At 43.3% G+C, this 19,361-nt stretch overlaps 1 protein-coding gene across 5 annotated transcripts in view; it reads right to left on the bottom strand.

The window, feature by feature from the left end:
- LOC109420110 (receptor-type guanylate cyclase Gyc76C) overlaps nt 1-19,361 on the bottom strand; it is a 166,326-nt gene that overhangs the window by 42,223 nt on the left and 104,742 nt on the right. For 4 of the 5 annotated variants that reach the window (XM_062859737.1, XM_062859735.1, XM_062859736.1 and 1 more), the window contains 4 exons: nt 15,689-15,927; nt 15,452-15,574; nt 15,141-15,327; nt 14,063-14,313 (listed from right to left, as the gene is read on the bottom strand). In XM_062859737.1, the coding sequence (XP_062715721.1) occupies nt 14,063-14,313; nt 15,141-15,327; nt 15,452-15,574; nt 15,689-15,927 (800 nt within the window). Of the gene's footprint in view, nt 1-14,062; nt 14,314-15,140; nt 15,328-15,451; nt 15,575-15,684; nt 15,928-19,361 lie in introns of those variants that run through there. The other variant, XM_062859739.1, reaches the window with a different exon arrangement.

The raw sequence follows: 19,361 nt of genomic DNA, 5'->3' as shown, positions 1-19,361 counted from the left end.
AAATTTTGTGATCTGTGATTGTGTGAAGAGTTATAGCTTAGCTTGTTAGTATCGTCTTGATATTGATCAGCCTCCAGTGTTAGTGAAGGTGCTCAACAAAGTGCTCAAGCAGTCAACTGAGAAGTCTGATATTTTTCAGCCCTGCACATAACGTCGGACTATGTGCAATCAATAAGTTTTAAGTCAATTCAAAGATGTCGTTGATAAAATGCTTGCTTTTCTATAAAAATATTCGGATTCAGAAACACTTTGACTTACGTTGTCGGAAAGATTGTGAGAACATGTTCGACGAGAAAGGCACTATCACCACTAGGTGGATTAATTTGGGTTTTTTTTAGAATAATTACAAGGTCTTCGGAACAGATTAACGCCGATCTGGTAGTGTAAAGAGCTAACTTTGACCTTTTTGAACTGGACTGTTTCATCAGTACTGTCGCAACATCGTTGAACTTGAATAAGTTTGTTATGCTCGGTTTCATCAATGGGGTTATATATGGCCAATCCAGGCCCAAAGAGTTAAGTTAAAATTTATAAAAATAAATTCAATCAAAGCCCACCTGGCAGGTCTTTACAATCTTTTCATGTGTCCCAGTTTGCCGAAATTCTCCAAAATAAATAAAAGTGTTGCTTTGCAATTTCCGCAAAAAGTTGAAGCTTTGGTCGAGTTCTGTGTAGTCATTTTCATTCAATAAAAATTCTTTAACTATTGCAAACGCTTTAGAATTTTTGGCTGAATTGTTGAAATTCAGCAGCTTGTTTTACCTCTACATCTGAGTTTCTTCTTATTTTTTAAACTTCTGTGATGAAATTAACATGATTTTTGAAATCTTACAAATATTTAAACTATCTTTGAGAAATTTATTTAAAAAAAAAGTTAGTTTTCCAAATATTGAATTCTGAAAACATGATATTAGAGAAGTGTTTCACGATTTTGTCTTGCACACTGTAAAGTGAAAGTTGCCTAAAATTTAAAAAAAAACTTTGTTAAAAACATTGGTGCGCCGCGACATTTTTAGAAATGTCAAAGGGCGCCGCGATAGCAAAAAGTTTGGGAACCTCTGCTCCAATCCACTAGAGGAGGGCAGACTTGGGGACAGATCAAGCTCGCCCCCATTTGGCAACGCTTCTTCAAGATTCTGTGCGTATGTTACGGCGAGTTTTGGTTGCTTCAGTCGCTCTAATTTGTATCGTGGCGATTGACGGTATTGTACATTGCTGTTTTTATTCCGATTCTACATCTCTTTTGTCCACTAGAGCACTACGAGAACGATTTCAATTGACAGCTGCACTTAAACTTTATACAGCACCTAAATGTATTCTATTTTAAGTTCTTATTCTACTATATCGAACCCACTTTTCTTCCCTGTCCTAGGTAGAATGATGAGCACGACGATGAAATGATGTGTGGCTGTTGCACCCTTTCCAAAATTCCAATCCGATTAGAGGATGTCCATTATGAGTTGCCGTTCGCTGATATCCAAGTTTCCGAGTCCGTTAGAGCAGAACGTTGTCGACCTTTGATTCCGTCTGCTGTAGTGATTTCCAGGTGTGTGTGTGTGTGTGTGTGTGTGATCCAACTAACTCCCACTGTCCGGCAGTGGTATTATGGAAGAAAGTTTTCTGCAATATCATTTTGATACTACATATTGCAAAAAGCTTTAGTCCGGGAGTTAGAAGGTGATAGCTCTATTGCAGATTCAGAGACCCATTTCAGAATGGCTGGAGAGACACGTCCATTCAGAAGTCACTTTCACTTACAATAAGCCCCGCATGTGTACATTACCGTTGTCATTTGGACAATGATAATGCAAACATACTTCCTGATTCAAAGGAAATCTTTGAAACTGGCGCGTATTTAGTTCATTTTGTTATAGTAAAAGTAATCAGAACATTCTCACCGGAATCCATCCAATCCTAGGCAATGATGCAAATGATCACCTCACTAGTGCTCATCACAACTCATCAACTGTATATTTATCGCGTGCGATTGAACTGTGCACTGATCAGCGATGACCAGCAGCAAAGAGGTGGCAAAACGAACATGATGTAAATCACAAACGATTTTGCACACATCTGACTGGGCCGTCACACGCTCGCCCAAACAGCCGAACCATACCGAATAGGTTGGTTTGCGAAGCTACGGCATGAACGCTCGACACGCACACAGAAGCAACATTCGCATGTACCGATACCATACTAATAAAGCTTCCAGCCAACGATGCTTCGCGATAAGCTGTCGAAAAGCATCGAAAGCGATGAAAAGAGATGCTTGGCTAGAACGCAACGGCTCAACGGCGAAAAGGAAGAGTCAACTATGCTGATCAGTGTTGACTCCGTTTGTGTGCTACTCGTATGGGAGGTTGATTGAATAAAGCGAGGATGGGTGAAAACGTATTCGTTGTCGAAACAAATCGCATCATTTCGCGAATGTTTTCATCAAATAGCAAGCTTGATCCTAGGTAGCGCTTCCATCACCATGGGAACGTCTTCGTTGTGCAGTCAGGCTTCCTCCTCGTCTCGCCACCGTTGTGCTTGCAGTCAGTCATCATTTGAACGCACGTCGCTTTAGCTCCCACAAAAATATGAATGTTAAGCCACACGGGATGATTTTGTTATCCCTCGCGAATCACTGATGGCATGGCGGTACTTTCATAGCCACATACCTACGTAAAAAAACACGACAGAAAACTGCAGTCGTAGCGCCTTTACAACAACTTTACTATGAAAAACTTCTGGAAGGCGTAGCGCCATTGACCGTTCTACGTGGAAACGCGAAATAGACGGCACATTCCCACACTCTCGAAACAAATTTCAGCACCGTTTCCAAATCCGAACTTCTTTAGCAGCGGCATTCAAACACACACACAATTTTTAAACACCAACCCCACCTTCCACCACCCACCCCCCCCCCCCCCCCCGGGTTTGGACGATTCATTTGAAAATTATTATATTTCTTCAAAATCAATCAATCCATTTCTCACTATTCACAAATGACAAGCACTCTTTCACACGCGGAAGCTATCCGGATGGCGTAGCACCGGCCAAACCAGCCAGCACCGGCCAGCAGAATCACAAAAAATTGGCGAACGCGAAAAAAAAGCGACGAGCAAAACAAAACACGTCCCCAAACTACGGCCTACTGCGCTCTCCCGTCTGCTGTAGTGATTTCCAGGTGTAACGAATGTCCAAGTCCTACATTCAACTACATTCGCTTTACAACGCTTGCTTGCAGATTTCGTTCCTGCTCCTGCGTAGAGTATAGCCGACCTGGCTCCACTTCCGCTCCCGAATTTCTGTCGCTATCGGATTTTGCATGACATCGACGATGGAGCACCACGTTGGAGTTCCAATTGTAAGGCTACCATGTACGTATTATACACCGCAGGCTACTATTGGTGAAGACCTGCAGCCGTTGAGCGTTCTCCACTGATACACACCAAGTTTTACTGGCGTACTGCAGCAGCAGCACATAAGTATTTCACGTTCAAGTTGAAAATAAGGATTTTGGCGCGTTGACTAATCTAATTGTTTTCCCATGCATTTCTTAAACTCGCAAAGGCAGCCTTCGCCATCTTGATCCGTGCACCTATATCGATCTTGGTGCCGCCATCGGCCGCCATTTGGCTACCAAGATATTGGAAGTTTTCGACATTATTAACTGGTTACCTAGCCATTGTGAAGCTGGAAGGGTTGACCGTGTTTACATCCAACGATTTGATCATGTTGACGTTGATGGTAAGACCTGCCGCTGAGGAGCGATTGGCAAGATCATCGAGCTTGCTCTGAATATCAGAGCGCCGTTGAGCTAGGAGAGCAACGTCACCAGCCAGGTCGAAGTCATTTAGGTGCTCCAGCAGCAACCCACGATTTGGTTCACGATCAATCGCACCAGGATGGGTGACAAAACGTCGGAAAACAAAAGGTTGAAAGGACAAAACGTCGAAATGACAAAAGGTCGAAAAGTGTGTAAATATTCGCAGTTAACCATCAGGCAGTCGCGTCTGCGGCCACCCTCAGCGACACTGCGCCCCGCCCTCACTGTGAACCACAAGCGTGCTTTTTTCATGGTGCGTGTATTTAGTAAACGACGCGACCGCTCCCCGGACTAAGTGTGGAGTGTTTTTGAAATTATGTGTGAATTTAAATCGTATTTTGTAAAAAAAAACGTGCAGGTAGTGCTAGTATGCGTTGTGCAATTTTGTCCGTCAGTTAATTATCAGGCAAAAGTAGGATAGTCTATCATACTGTGCCAAAATATATTCACCATACATCCAAATCGAAGGCAGTCCGTGACAATCACCTTAAATATTCGTAAAATATCGTTTTTCCGTGACTTTCTTGCAGAACTGGTCTAGCCGTGCAAGTTTTTCATATACCATATTCTCAGGTTCAGCTTCTAAAATAAGCTGTAGGTCAGCGTTTCTCAAACTATGGGTCGCGACCCACTGGTGGGTCACGGGCCGATTTTTGGTGGGTCGCGAAAGCTTGGACGATATTGTAATAAATGCCTTGATTAATTTATGTCTAATGATATTGTTTGTCATGTTCTACTTTTCGAATACTCACTTGAAGAATCTCTACAGTTATTTCATAAAGTTAGGTTTCTCAGTGTTGTATTATAAATCTTATTTTGGAGAATATTGGAAAATTAAATTACTATCTTCGTTCTAAAATCGATTCTAAAACTATGCGTTTTTGATCAGAAATTTAAAAAATCTTGTAAAATTTTAGTTTTCTATGTGTTTGAGAAAAAAAAATAAATTCAATTTGTTTCTTGCAGTTCGCATTCTCAGTTACATTTAAGAACTTTTTTGAAATACTTAAAATAAGCACAAAATTACCAAATTTCGACAAGAAACAACCGAACTTTGATGATCTCCACCGAATTGTATGTTTTACCGAACAATTAAAGCTTAACTTCCGTGAAGTTCCGCTGAATTTCGAAAATCTGAAATGTTACAGATATCTGAACAGCTGAAAATTGATTTCAATAAAATAGAAGTAAAATAAGAAGTGTACGAATCTGCTTCAAAATTGATTAAACATTTTTAGAGAACTCGTATAGCCGTCTAACAGTACTATAATTCTAAAAATTATATTTCATGTTAACCCACTTTCCGTACATAAAGCCGTAACTAGCATTTTTAACATCTATGATGATGATTGATTGATGATTTCCTTTAATTTAAATGCAAATTTTTGAAGTTCTGCAGAAGCATTAAGGACAAACTTGTTATAATCCCAAAATGGCTGCCACAATGGCCGACTTTGGCACCTACTCACGATTTCGAGCGCACAAATCTCTTTGTAAACAAAACCAGCGCACCTGATGTTCTTATTTTAAGCTTATTACAAGTGAGCTAGAGCAGAATAATAAAATGCACTGTTGTTTGAAGCTTGCTTTTTGAGATTTGTGCGTCTGAAGTTCCCACGCACTGTTGAAGCGGGATTTCAAGACGTTTGTCATTAAACTTACACTATATGTCTGACTATGTATAAATTTTATGTTATCTTTATTTATGAAAGTACGATAGAATTCCTGAAATCGTTCTGTAGTGTTTCATGGAAACAAACTGATTAAGTTTGCATTGGAAACTTGCAAACTAATCTTAATTTCTAAGGACAGAGTTTGCTCTTGGGCGCCTCAGCCTTACTGTGACTTCTCCAAAAATCGAAAAAAAACTGTATGTATAAAATAAATTTATAAATTCGTAAAAATGAGTGCTACGTTTCTTAAGTTTAGCAAAGTCTGTGAAAGCGACAAATTGTATTTATTAAAAAAGTCAGCCCAAATTTTCTAAAATGACGTACGTGATGGGTCGCCAAATTCTTTACCATACATACATACATTTATTTGTTCCACATCATTAAGACAAGACATAATCAACAATAGTACGCCACAATACTCGGTTTGTGGCTGCCGCTCTCCATCCTCGGTCACGCCCAATGCTCGCCAAGTCACGCTCCACCTGGTCCGCCCATCGTGCTCTCTGCGCTCCACGCCTTCTTGTGCCAACCGGATCAGTTGCAAACACCAGCTTTGCAGGGTTGTTGTCCGGCATTCTTGCAACATGCCCTGCCCACCGTATCCTTCCGGCTTTGGCCACCTTCTGGATGCTGGGTTCGCCGTAAAGTGCAGCGAGCTCGTGGTTCATCCTTCTCCGCCACACACCGTTCTCCTGCACACCGCCGAAGATCGTTCTTAGCACGCGTCGCTCGAAAACTCCGAGTGCTTGTAGGTCCTCCTCGAGCATGGTCCATGTCTCGTGCCCGTAGAGGATTACCGGTCTTATTAACGTTTTGTACATGGTGCATTTGGTGCGTGGGTGAATCTTTTTCGACCGCAGTTTCTTCTGGAGCCCGTAGTAGGCCCGACTTCCGCTGATGATGCGCCTCCGAATTTCACGGCTCACGTTGTTGTCAGCCGTCAGTAAGGATCCGAGGCAGACGAATTCCTCCACCACCTCGAAAGTATCCCCGTCTATCGTAACATTACTACCCAGACGGATCCGGTCGTGTTCGGTTCCGCCTACCAGCATGTACTTTGTTTTTGAGGCATTCACCACCAGTCCGACCTTTGCTGCTTCGCGTTTCAGGCGGGTGTACAGTTCTGCCACCGTTCCAAATGTTCTAGCGATAATGTCCATGTCGTCCGCAAAACACACAAATTGACCGGATTTTGTGAAAATCGTTCCCCGGCTGTTGAGCCCGGCTCGTCGCATCACACCTTCCAGCGCGATGTTGAAGAGTAGACATGAGAGTCCGTCACCTTGTCGCAGTCCCCGGCGAGATACGAATGAACTGGATAGTTCACCCGAAACCCTTACGCAGTTTTGCACACCGTCCATCGTTGCTTTAATCAGTCTAGTCAGCTTCCCAGGAAAGCCGTTTTCGTCCATGATTCTCCATAGCTCTGCGCGGTCGATACTATCGTATGCCGCTTTGAAGTCGATGAACAGGTGGTGCGTTGGGACCTGGTATTCACGGCATTTCTGGAGGATTTGCCGTACGGTAAAGATCTGGTCCGTTGTCGACCGGCCGTCGATGAAGCCGGCTTGATAACTTCCCACGAACTCATTTGTTTTAGGTGACAGACGACGGAAGATGATCTGGGATAGCACTTTGTAGGCAGCATTCAAAATAGTGATCGCCCTGAAGTTCTCACATTCCAAATGGTCGCCTTTCTTGTGAATGGGGCAGATTACCCCTTCCTTCCACTCCTCCGGTAGCTGTTCGGTTTCCCAGATCCTGACTATCAGCCGATGCAGACAGGTGGCCAACTTTTCTGGGCCCATCTTGATGAGTTCAGCTGCGATACCATCCTTACCAGCTGCTTTGTTGGTTTTGAGCTGGTGAATGGCATCCCTAACTTCCCTCAGCGTGGGAGTTGGTTCATTTCCGTCCTCCGCTGCACTGGCGTCGTCGTTCCTTCCGTTGCCGTGGGCTCCCGTGCCTACGTTCTCCACGCCGTTCAGGTGCTGATCGAAGTGCTGCTTCCACCTTTCGATCACCTCACGTCCGTCCGTCAAGAGGCCTCCGTCTTTATCCCTGCATATTTCGGCTCGCGGCACGAAGCCGTTGCGGGATGCGTTGAGTTTCTGATAGAACTTCCGTGTTTCTTGGGAACGGCACAGCAGTTCCATTTCTTCACACTCCGCTTCTTCCAGGCGGCGCTTTTTCTCCCGAAAGAGGCGGGTCTGCTGTTTCCGCTTCTGTTTGTAGCGTTCCACGTTCTGTCGAGTCCCTTGCTGCAGCATTACCGCCCTCGCTGCGTTCTTCTCCCCCAAAACCGTTCTGCACTCTTCGTCGAACCATTCGTTTCGTCGATTCCGTTCCACGTACCCGATGGTGCTCTCGGCTGCGTCGTTGATGGCTGCTTTCACTGTACTCCAGCAGTCCTCTAGAGGGGCCTCATCGAGCTCGCCCTCGTCTGGCAACGCGGCTTCGAGATTCTGCGCGTATGCTGAGGCGACATCCGGTTGCTTCAGTCGCTCTAGGTTGTACCGTGGCGGTCGCCGGTACCGTACATTGTTGATGACGGAGAGTTTCGAGCGCAGTTTGACCATCACCAGATAGTGGTCGGAGTCGATGTTGGCGCCACGATAGGTCCTGACGTCGATAATGTCGGAGAAGTGCCGTCCGTCAATCAGAACGTGGTCGATTTGAGATTCCGTCTGCTGTGGTGATCTCCAGGTGTAACGATAAGGGAGGCTGTGTTGGAAAAAGGTGCTACGTATGGCCATATTTTTGGAGGCGGCGAAATCAATGAGTCGTAGGCCGTTTTCGTTCGTTTGCTGGTGGGCGCTAAACTTATCAATCGTCGGTCTGAATTCCTCCTCCTGGCCTACCTGAGCGTTCAAATCTCCTATGATGATCTTGACGTCGTGGCTTGGGCAGCGGTCGTACTCGCGTTCGAGCTGCGCGTAAAATGCGTCCTTGTCATCATCAGTACTTCCGGAGTGTGGGCTGTGCACGTTTATTATGCTGAAGTTGAAGAATCGGCCCTTGATCCTCAACCTGCACATTCTTTCGTCGATCGGCCACCAACCGATCACGCGCCTCTGCATATCACCCATCACGATGAAAGCTGTTCCCAGCTCGCGTGTGTTGCCGCAGCTTCTTCTTCTTCTTATTGGCGTAACGTCCTCACTGGGACAAAGTCTGCTTCTCAGCTTAGTGTTCTATGAGCACTTCCACAGTTATTAACTGAGAGCTTCCTCTGCCAATGACCATTTTGCATGTGTATATCGTGTGGCAGGCACGAAGATACTCTATGCCCAAGGAAGTCAAGGAAATTTCCTTTACGAAAAGATCCTGGACCGACCGGGAATCGAACCCGTCACCCTCAGCATGGTCATGCTGAATACCCGTGCGTTTACCGCCTCGGCTATATGGCTATATTGCCGCAGCTCTGGTAGATGGTATGATTACCTCTAAACGTTCGCACCATGGATCCTGTCCAACACACCTCCTGCAGCGCTACGATGCCGAACCCGCGGTCCTTCAGTAGATCGGCGAGTATGCGGGTGCTCCCAATGAAGTTGAGAGATGCCGAACCCACGGTCCTTCAGTAGATCGGCGAGTATGCGGGTGCTCCCAATGAAGTTGAGAGATCGGCAGTTCCACGTACCGAGTTTCCAATCGCAAGTCCTTTTTGTTCGCTGGGGTCGTTGCCGTTGGTCTCGGTTCGTATTATTCTGTTGCTGATTTTCCGTTACAATGGGTTTTTACGGCTGGCTCGTAGGGCCTGACACCAACCCCCTACTTTCCGGAGGACCATAGTGCACAGTTGAGCTTAGAGTCCTTCCCTGGCACTCGGACGTAGGTCAGCCGCCCCTAACATGGGGATCAGACGCTGTTGTGAGCCGCTCCTCCTGGAGAACAGACGCTCAGGTTTGCCGAAGCAAACCCCCCCTTCCCTGTCAGCCTACGACCAAAGGTCCCACCGGGGTTGGTTACCCGATCTTCCCTAAGGTTGCTCATAGTTTCCGGCCGATACCGCGTGGAGGTAGGGATAGGAGTTGCTGGGCAGAGGCTAGTGGATCACAATGGGATCTGAATTGCGCAGCATACCCAGCCTTACCGTGCCAAATTCTTCAACAATCAAATGTGGGTCGCAAGCTGGAAAAGTTTGAGAACCCCTGCTGTAGGTGATTGGATTTAGATATGACGAAATGAATTTTTCAGTACTGGTGGCGATACGGTAGATCCACAAACACGAACATGGCCTCGTTACCTCGGGTCACTACTCGAGCGATGAAGACCAGTCACTCATTTGGCTCTCCATGATACTTCTCTTGTTGAAAGCACCAATTGAAAAGGTTGAGTAAAGAGTATTGTGTGGATACTTAGTTTTTGTTAGACTATTTCCATGTCCTTTGAATACCGGATAAAGTGCGGAGATGGACAGCAGAACCCCTGTATTTTGAGCAGAACTTCGGTTCTTAATGATGAAGGCACCCCCTCTCCCCTTGACGTTAGAAAGTATCGGCAAGTTTCGCCTTAAACCAAACTAGACGCCCTTGAAGGAACAATGGGCCCGCTAATCGCTTCCGCCGCCCTGAAGGTGTAATGGTGAAAGCTTGCGGAAAGTAGTAGCAGAAGGGGCCCCAAAGAATTAAGGAAAGGAAAAAGACATGTTAGAGTAGAGATTAGGAATATGGTAAAGTGTAGGGAAAAGAAGAGACCGGAAAACTTCAGGACAGTGAATCAAAATTCAACCATCGCGCAACAATAACGACAATGTCGCAACCTGAATTTGTTGCGACATTCTACCCAATGCGACATAGGTTTGTCCCAACTTGAACAGAATATGACAAAGATCGTACTCCACGAGTTTACAGATTTTTAAGGCTTGCATTGAGATTTTCGAGCGGTAACTTCGAGTCGGTAAAGACTGCAACGCTGCTGAAGATGTATCATCAAAAAAGTTCGATTTTGGGTTGGTAATAATTGATTATTCACGAATTGAAAAGTACGCAACAAATTCAGGTTCCGTTTTGTCTGCAACAAAAATTTTCGAGATCATGTCATTATCTGTTACCAGTTGGGATAAAGAGTAATCGCCGCGTCTTCTTTGTTGCTTGTTTTGTGCCTCTTTTGTCTGACAATTCTCTTCACTGGTTCAGGAATAATAAATGTAAAAGTAACGTGATGTGAGTTGTTTTATATACAACATTGCAACCCACTAGGAACTGGTCAAGAAGAATGCCGACCTTGAGATGTTATTTCAGGGAGTCTCTGAGCTAGTCGGCAGTTACAAGTGAAACAATGGGTTTCCTTTCCTTAACAATCAACTTATATTACTCATTTTCGACGTTTCGTCCTTTCGACGTTTTGTCCCTTTAGACGTTTTGGCATTCGATCTTTTGGCATTCGACGTTTTATCTTTCGATGTTTTGCCCCTATATCCGATGAGGAACAGCAGCGGTGATATTATACATCCTTGCCTCACTCCAGCAACGACCCTGATGAGATCGGAAAAGACACCGTTGTGCAATACTCTGCACGAAAATACCTCGTACTGTGCTTCAATGAGGCCGATGATTTTCTCAGGGAAACCCTTGTACCATCACCACATATTTTCGTGATTAAGACGGTCGAAAGCTTTTTCGTAATCAATGAACACCAGGTAGAGAGACTCTTGGAATTCATTGATTTGCTCCAAAATGATTCGGAGTGTGACAATATGGTACACACAGGACCGTCTGGCACAGAACGCTGGTTGACGCCATTGAAGAGTTGCGTAAATCTTCCCCTGTATCCGGTAAGAGATCACTTCACAAAGGGCTTTCAGAACGATACACAGTAACATGATACCCTGCCAATTATCGCATACAATCAGATCACCGTTTTGGGATACCGGAAATGTCGTGGTTTGCCATATGCTTCAGACTAATTGATACATCTTGGTTGATATGCGATCGTCCCCCGGGACTCTGTTCGATTTAATGCTACAGATGGCTATTTCTATCCCCTGCAATGATGGAGCTTCGTTGTTGACACGAGTGATACGTCGAACCCTTGGCGGATCATACTGAGTTGTAGGTAGCATGGCCAACACTTGAAAAAGGTTTCCAAAGTACTCGAACTCCAAGGCGACGTGAGACATCGTAGAGGAGAAGAATGTCGCCGGTATTTGTGGCTTTCTCGTCTTCATCGTCTGGAGAAGTCCACACACACTCTTTTTCCCCGTCTACATGAGCGTTTCACTTACTTCTCGAGAAACGAATAGCGCTGATGAGATACGGCTTTGGATCCTCGTATTTTCACTCGCTCTATCGCAACTTTGGCGTTCATTTGTCCCTCTATGGTTCACCAGTTGTCTTCTGTGATCCACTGCTTTCTCTGGATGTGTAGCTCACCCAATTTGTTCTTTCGGTGGCGTTCTTGTAGGCGCTCCATTGATCTTGTCGTTTCCATTTTCCGGTATATCCACAACGCGGTTCCCCAGCACCCCCACGAAGGACCTCTTCACCGCAGCGTTCGGCATGTGTTGAGCTAGCGCCCGATTTTCTCCTCCTGTCGATGGATCCTAGCAATACGCAGCCAGATCTCGCCGATTAAGAGATGATCGTCGTACGTTATGTTGGCGCTACGTTTGTTACGTTTGTTACCTTATGTATTCGTCATGAGGGAGTTTTCTCGAACAAATTTCCTGAGACTTAGTGGTATAATTCAGCTTGATTGGGAAAGATTAGAGACCATCTTGTGGGCTTCGTGGCCGAGCGGTTAGCGGCGTCAGTCGTTTAGGTGTCTTGTAAGCCCCGGAGTGTGGGTTCGATTCCCGCTCCAGTCGGTGAAAAATTTTCGTCAAACGAAAAATTCTCCACTGTGTTGTCCGTTGTCAAATGTTAATATTGTTCAGTCTATAGAGGCCGCAAGGTCGAAGACGGTGTAATTGCGCAGAAGTCACTGTGACTTACTTTATGCAAGTAGGGGGATTAGGGGCATAATGGACACCCGGGGCGAAATGGACACCCCTGTTTTTGCCGAAACCGTTGACTTTTATGTAAAACTTTCAATGCATAAGTGTAAAGGAACAAGTCATTGTTCTATTTATCAAAAGTACCATTTATATTCCTTCAAAATAATCAAAATATCATTGAAATTGAAATATGTTTTGCATATGGTGGATTTCTTATAATTTCGAAGCAGCAGCAAATAAGGTATTACGAGTGATTGTGTGTGTCCACCATACAAACAAGTGAATTGTTAGCTTATCTACATGTATACGTAAATTTAGCAATGGATGAAGTATTATATTTTTAATCAGAACACACTGAAAATAGCAATTTCAATGTTGTAGTCTGTTCGGGGCGAAATGAACACTGGCAATTATGAATGGATGTACGCGCGTTGCATACTGTTAGGCGTTTTAGAGAGTTTGAAAAAATTCAATCCGATTATTATGGCCTAGAATTCATTTAATTAACTTTGATGTTATGTAAACTCGTCTAAGATGGAGTATTATATCTGTGGTATTGATCTCCGTTGACAAATTACTTAACTGGTCGATATTCTCAAAGATACAGCATAAAATATACAGGAGTGTCCATTATGCCCCGATGGGTGTCCATTTCGCCCCGTACCTTTCCTGCCAGCCCCAAAAAACACACGGTTTTCAAATCATTATTTCTTCACAATAATGACATTCTACCAGCTGTAAATGATTGAAATAAGTAGGAAACAAGTTAAAGTTGTAAGCCAACTGATAATATGTTAAGTTTTTGTCTGTTATACAGGCCTAACATACTCATTTGCTTAGGGTGTCCATTATGCCCCTAATACCCCTAATTGTTTATTTGTTAGAAGTTAGTCACAGCGACTTCTGCACAACAAAAACCGGTGCCACCGTGACTCTTCTGTGGCAAGTGTGTTACTTGGGTTTAAACCTCCCTGAGAACTAAACTGCCAAAAATACACATTTCTTTTTTTGTTTAGATTTAAAATATGTCAATTGTTTTACATACTTGGTAGCGTCCGTTACAAGAAAAACGGACACTCACATTACGCACAGGTTATTGTGGTGGACCCAGATGGTACACATACAAACTGGTAGCAATACAACATGAAACAAACAACAATGAGCTGCTGACGAGGTATCAACCGAACGTTAAGTTCAAAGAACGATTCAATGAATTCCTTGAATATTTATTTTGGTGAACGACTGTTTAATGGAATTATAATTCATTGTTTGGGGAAAATATCTCCCTACCCTTGCAATACGTTTGAATGCATGCCATAAATAATATTATTAAAGCAATCCATCACGTGCAGCCACATTATTTTCCACTTTATTCAATCCTTTCAATTTTTGGGTCAACACGAAAAAAAATACTCAGTAATGCTTTCCATCAAATCCCTCCACAGCCGATGTTTACCACAGAGCACGGAAAATATGGGCAATGTGTTGCTTATTTGCATTCATCCGACTGACTTGTTTGAAATATCTATAAGTGCATTCTGTCTTTTCCTATCGTCGAAATCCAGCTTGAACAAATGCACCCACATGCCGTTTTCCACCAATCCAAAACGTTTAATTACCCTGTCAGAGGCTTACCTTTACAGCGAATTCTTCAAACTTGACAGGAGCCGACGGAACGACTCCGAGGTAGTGTTGTAGGGCCGGCACAGCGTCCTGGTCCGGTGCAGTCTGCAGCAGTCCGTGCATATACTTCTTTGGCAAGGCGGCATCATATTGTTCAAGGTCGACTCCCACGACAAAGTACTCGCCGGCGGTCAATAACCCTTTGCGCCTCAGGCTAACCAACAGGCCGAGGTGTTCGTCGTGGTGACCCAGCACCAAGTAGACTGTAAACGAGGGTTGGGGGAAAACACAAGATCAGCGCGCGAAATAAAACAGCAACCAGCGTTAGCGAAATGTGCCAATGGCATGATTAATGATGATGAGTCCGGCAGTTGGCGAAAATTAACGCTACCACCGTTAGGCACGCGTGCTATTTGCAAACTTCTCGTTACAGTCTGCGCCCTCGGCCGGGTGGTCTGGCAGCAGCACCGATGGAAAACAATCTATCAATAGACGTCAACCGTCAAGTGGGTTTCGCTCAACCGCAGACGGAAAAGTGGTGTCAGGTTCATGTATGCAAATCTGATTTATTTATTTCTGGCCGAATGGGTGATATAATTAGATTTTTACTTCGGTACATTATTGCGGTCAAAGAAAAACTTCCGCTAAACTGCATATTTTATCGAAATTTTAAAGATTCTTAAGAAATTCTGTAATTTTTGGTAAATTATCGATCAAGCTGTTTCAAAAAATCAGTGAATTTGCCAGAGTTTTGATGAAACAATATAGTTTGCGATGTAGAATATTGAAGTTTTTTTTTCTTTTGAATTTTCTATGGTCAACACAATTAGGTATATTCTAAAAATTATGGTTTTGATTTTTTTTCCATTCATTTTAAATCAACAATCTATTTTAGGATTTAAGTTTTGGTAATTATTTATATCTCTCAATTGAAAACTAAAATAATTTAAAAAGATACCAAAGATTTCGCTTATTTACATTTCTGATCATTTAGAACGCTGAACCTATGAATTGAAGATTACAAACATTCAATATGCCGGACTTTTCTTGCAACTGAAAACGATTTCCACTCCTTAAACCATTCACTCACTTCTAGTATCCACGTACGTTTCCTCCACCAGACGGTCGAAAGGATTCGGTGAATACCCATGATGATATATTGTACTCCAGGTGCGTGTCGACCTGATTCGAACGCCGTTGGTCTTCAGCGTTGTTTTGAGTGTTTCCGCTACCGCATCATACTCGGCATTTTCCGATGTCCGGTAGAAGAACGTAACCTAATGAATGGGATACGAAGAGCTGATTAAATTAGCACCGAGTCACGCGATGCTTCTCCTTCTGGTATACTGTCCAGTCCACTGAACGACGTGGATGCCGAAGGATTAGCGTTTCAATCCTCACCTGAGTCCAGTTGTAAGCAATCAGAAGCGATACAACCGACTTTGATATCTGCAAATCGGGTGGCCTGGTTCTGGCAAACGTAGGAAAATGCTTTTTATTTGACGTTTCGTTGTGGGTACAAAACTGTAACAGGGGATAATCATCACGAAGATGAGATTACGGCTTCTAACACGGACTACAAGGACTGTTGCGGAAAGGATAAGTTGAAAACGTAAAACAAAAATTATACTTACTTACATAGGAAATCATGGGTAAGTTGAAGGCAGCCGCCATTCTGCCCTCGTGAATACAAGTTTCCTGTGGCCCTATATAGCCTATCACATCTTTTGTCCAGAGATCAGCTGTTTTCCTTATACTAGTTACCTCTTCGCCGAACGTTTCCGCCACTTCGAACTGGAGCTTGTGACCATGCCGGCTGAAGTAAATGTCGTTCACCTCTTCTATTGCAAATGTGATTGCACCTGATATCTGCAGCCCTGAATAGAAGAAAACAGAGTAGAAAAATAATTATCAGAATATTATGTGTAATTATTGGTCAAGAGTTATGTAAATTCGCCCGTGGTACATCAATGGGAGTGGTTGATTAGTTGGTTGGTTAGTATAGCCCATTGAGTTATTCTTAATATTTTACCCAGCAACTCATATTCCTTCCTTTACATGGAAGTAGCTGGGGTACGCGCAACATTTTAGGAAGATCAGATGCCAAATCTCCGTACGGTCATAAGCTGATGAGGAAAGGGCTTCTGTAAACTAGAGTGTATTTCAGAGATAACAAACCGAAACGAAAGGCGTCGACTCTTTCTCGATCTCATCACTTCATTGGGAGATTCCCCATTCTCACCACTGACCACTGAATCCACTGACGGTCCACGGATTTAGCAACGTAGTGCTTTAGAAGTAATGAATGCCTCACACAAACGGCAATCCCGCTCCTTACGGAAGGAAAAGCGCCCCCTAGAAGAAGCGGAGTGCTAAGAAATAGAGCTGCACCCAAGAAACACGGAAGTTCTACGAGAAGCTCAACGCATTCCGCAACGGTTTCGTGTCGCGAGCCAAAATATGCAGGGATAACGACCGGAGCCGTTTGACGGACGGACGTGAGGTGATTGAAAGGCGGAAACAGCACTTCGATGAGCATCTGAATGACGTTGAGAACTTAAGCACTGGAGACCACGGCAAAGGAGGAAGCGATTACGACAGTGCAGCAAAGGAATGAAATGATCCAACTCCCACGCTGAAGGGAGAATAGTATCGTGGCAAAGCTCATCAAGATGGGCCCAGAAAAGTTAGCCATCTGTCTGCACTGTTTGATAGCCAGGAGCTGGGAAACCGAACAGCTACCGGAAGGAGTGGAAGGTACGGGTGATCTGCCCTATTCACAACAAAAGCTTCCATTTGGAACGTGAGAACTTCAGAGCGATCACCATTTTGATTGCCGCCTATGAAGTGCTATCCCAGATCATCTTCCGTCGTCGTCTGTCACCTAAATCGATTGATTCCGTGGAAGGTTATCAAGCCCAAGTTTCATTCACGGCCGATCGACAACGGACCAGATCTTCAACATAAGGCAAATCCTACAGAAATGTCGTGAACACCAGGCCCCAACGAAACACATTGACTGGGAGAAGTACGCGGAAGCAATTATCGACGGTGAGCAATCCGTAATAGTAGTTTACGCAACAAGGTGCATAATGAAGATTTTTACAGCACGAGTCGTACATTTATCCAACGAGGCTTGCCGAGTTGGATAATTACGACGAGTGCTGAAAAAATCGAGTTCTGCACCGAGTTGCGTACAACGTTTTTTGCAATTTCGTAAATTACCGCTTGAGGTTAGTTTCAACGAAACTTTTCCATCAAACTGAACACTGATGTTCATAGCTTTGTTTAAGGACAAACTTCTTAACATCCCGCTTTAACAGTGCATCAAAACTTCAAACGCACAAATCTCAAGAAGCAAGCTTCACACAACAAAGTATTCTATTATTCTGTTCTTGCTCACTTGTAATAGGTCTAAAATAAGAAGATCAGGTGCGCTGGTTTTGTTTACGAAGAGATTTGTGCCCTCGAAATCGTGAGTAGGTGCCAAAGTCGGCCATTGTGGCGGCCATGTTGGGATTCTAACAAGTCTGTCCTTAAGAGAATCTGATCATAGCAGGTTATACTGCGCAGTTGTCACAATTTTCCAAAGCTGCGTCCAGAAAGCATCAAGAAGTTGATCAAAACTGAAAACAGTGCTGTAATGGTTCATTACGCAACGCAAATCAGTGCTGTAATGAACCATAACAGCACTGTTTATTTGGTTTGGGAAATTAGGCCTTTTCCTGTCAGATTTGCGTGAGGTAAACCAGCCTATTACGATGAGAAATTGCAAAAAAGTCCTTCCACCACAGAAAGAGTATCGGTTCCCGACTAGCCGATCATAACAAAATTATATCATAAAATGTTATTATGTTATACAGATTTTTTCTAACATATGCAGTTATAATTTAGATGCAGGATGTTGTTAAAATAACAAAAATTCTAACTAAAAATCATAAGGGTTCTAACACTAGTGTATCAGAGATTGTTACAAATACATCAAAAATATATCAAGCCCTGTTCTAAGTTTTTGATAAAATATATCAAAATTATAATACAGTTTGATATTTTCAATTAGGGTAAAAATCAAATAGGGTAAAACTAATTTTTTTTACTCATTTTTGGGTAATAACTTTAAGTGTGTTATTCTATTTTTAGAAAAGGATAGGTCGCATAAAAAAACTTTCGAGTTCATTATAAAATTTACAAACATGGACGGGATTTGAATCACCAATCCTGCCATCGTAAATTTTCAGTCGCCTTTACCTATGAGGCTATCACAGCACTTGAATTCACTTAAGTGAGCGACGAAAGAAGCTTTACTGGTTTTACGTATTGCCAGTTTCCCTATTCCCCCATCTCTTGTTTGTCAGTCGCAGGACAAAAATAGACAGAGATTTGAATGCAAGATCAAACAATGAACCAACAGCGCTATCGCGGTGCGCAGACATGCGCACTGAAAAACTAATAACAGTGGTGGCGTTCGCATGGCCCGTCGTCGGCTATTTCCATCAAGGAACAAAGAGAACGACGAAAAAGTAGCTAGTCGACTATTTATGATTGAGCTTCGTCATGGGGTGCATTTTGGCGGCGACAAAGATTCTTTCCGGACGGAGATGATTTTTATTTTGTTTTTTGTTTTGTTCGCGCTGCGAGAACGGCGATCATACATGTACAGTGTCGGACAAAATAATAAGACCACCACCCGTTTTTCATACAAAATGGCCAAGTTTGACGAAGTGATACTCGGTTTCTAGTGAACCGATTTGGCTGAAATTTTGACAGTCGCCATGGAATTACGTGAATTTTGATTTGTATTAAATTGATTGAATTCTCTTCAGTATATCAAAAGTTATGGTTGTACGAAACGACAAAATAATAGGACCACTTTCAGATTGCCATTACCAAAGGATATATGTGAGTATCTGATACTTGATGATTGATAAACAAGTACTAAAATTAAGGATGCCATTTAAACTTGAGGACATTTTTCTTTTATTAACCACAAATAACCATCATAAAAATTTGGTGTTAGAATTTTGTCGCACCGTATATCTGTAACTTTGAAAGTAGTGAACAGAACTCAATCAATTTAATACAAATCAAAATTCCCGTAATTTCATGTCAGCTGTCAAAATTTCAGCCAAATCGGTTTACTAGAAACCGAGTACCATATCGTCAAACTTGGCCATTTTGTATGAAATAGGACCGGTAGTCTTATTGTTTTGTCCGACACTGTACCTATGTGAGCGAAGGTAAAATGTGGCTTTGTTTTAATTGATCACAATTATATCATATGCCGATATGATTACTTCTGCAGATGCTGTTT

Source organism: Aedes albopictus, chromosome 3, assembly GCF_035046485.1.
Source record: "Aedes albopictus strain Foshan chromosome 3, AalbF5, whole genome shotgun sequence".
NCBI classification, from domain to species: domain Eukaryota; kingdom Metazoa; phylum Arthropoda; class Insecta; order Diptera; family Culicidae; genus Aedes; species Aedes albopictus.
The sequence above is the reverse complement of the archived record's forward strand: the minus strand, read 5'-3'. Positions and strand labels throughout refer to the sequence as shown.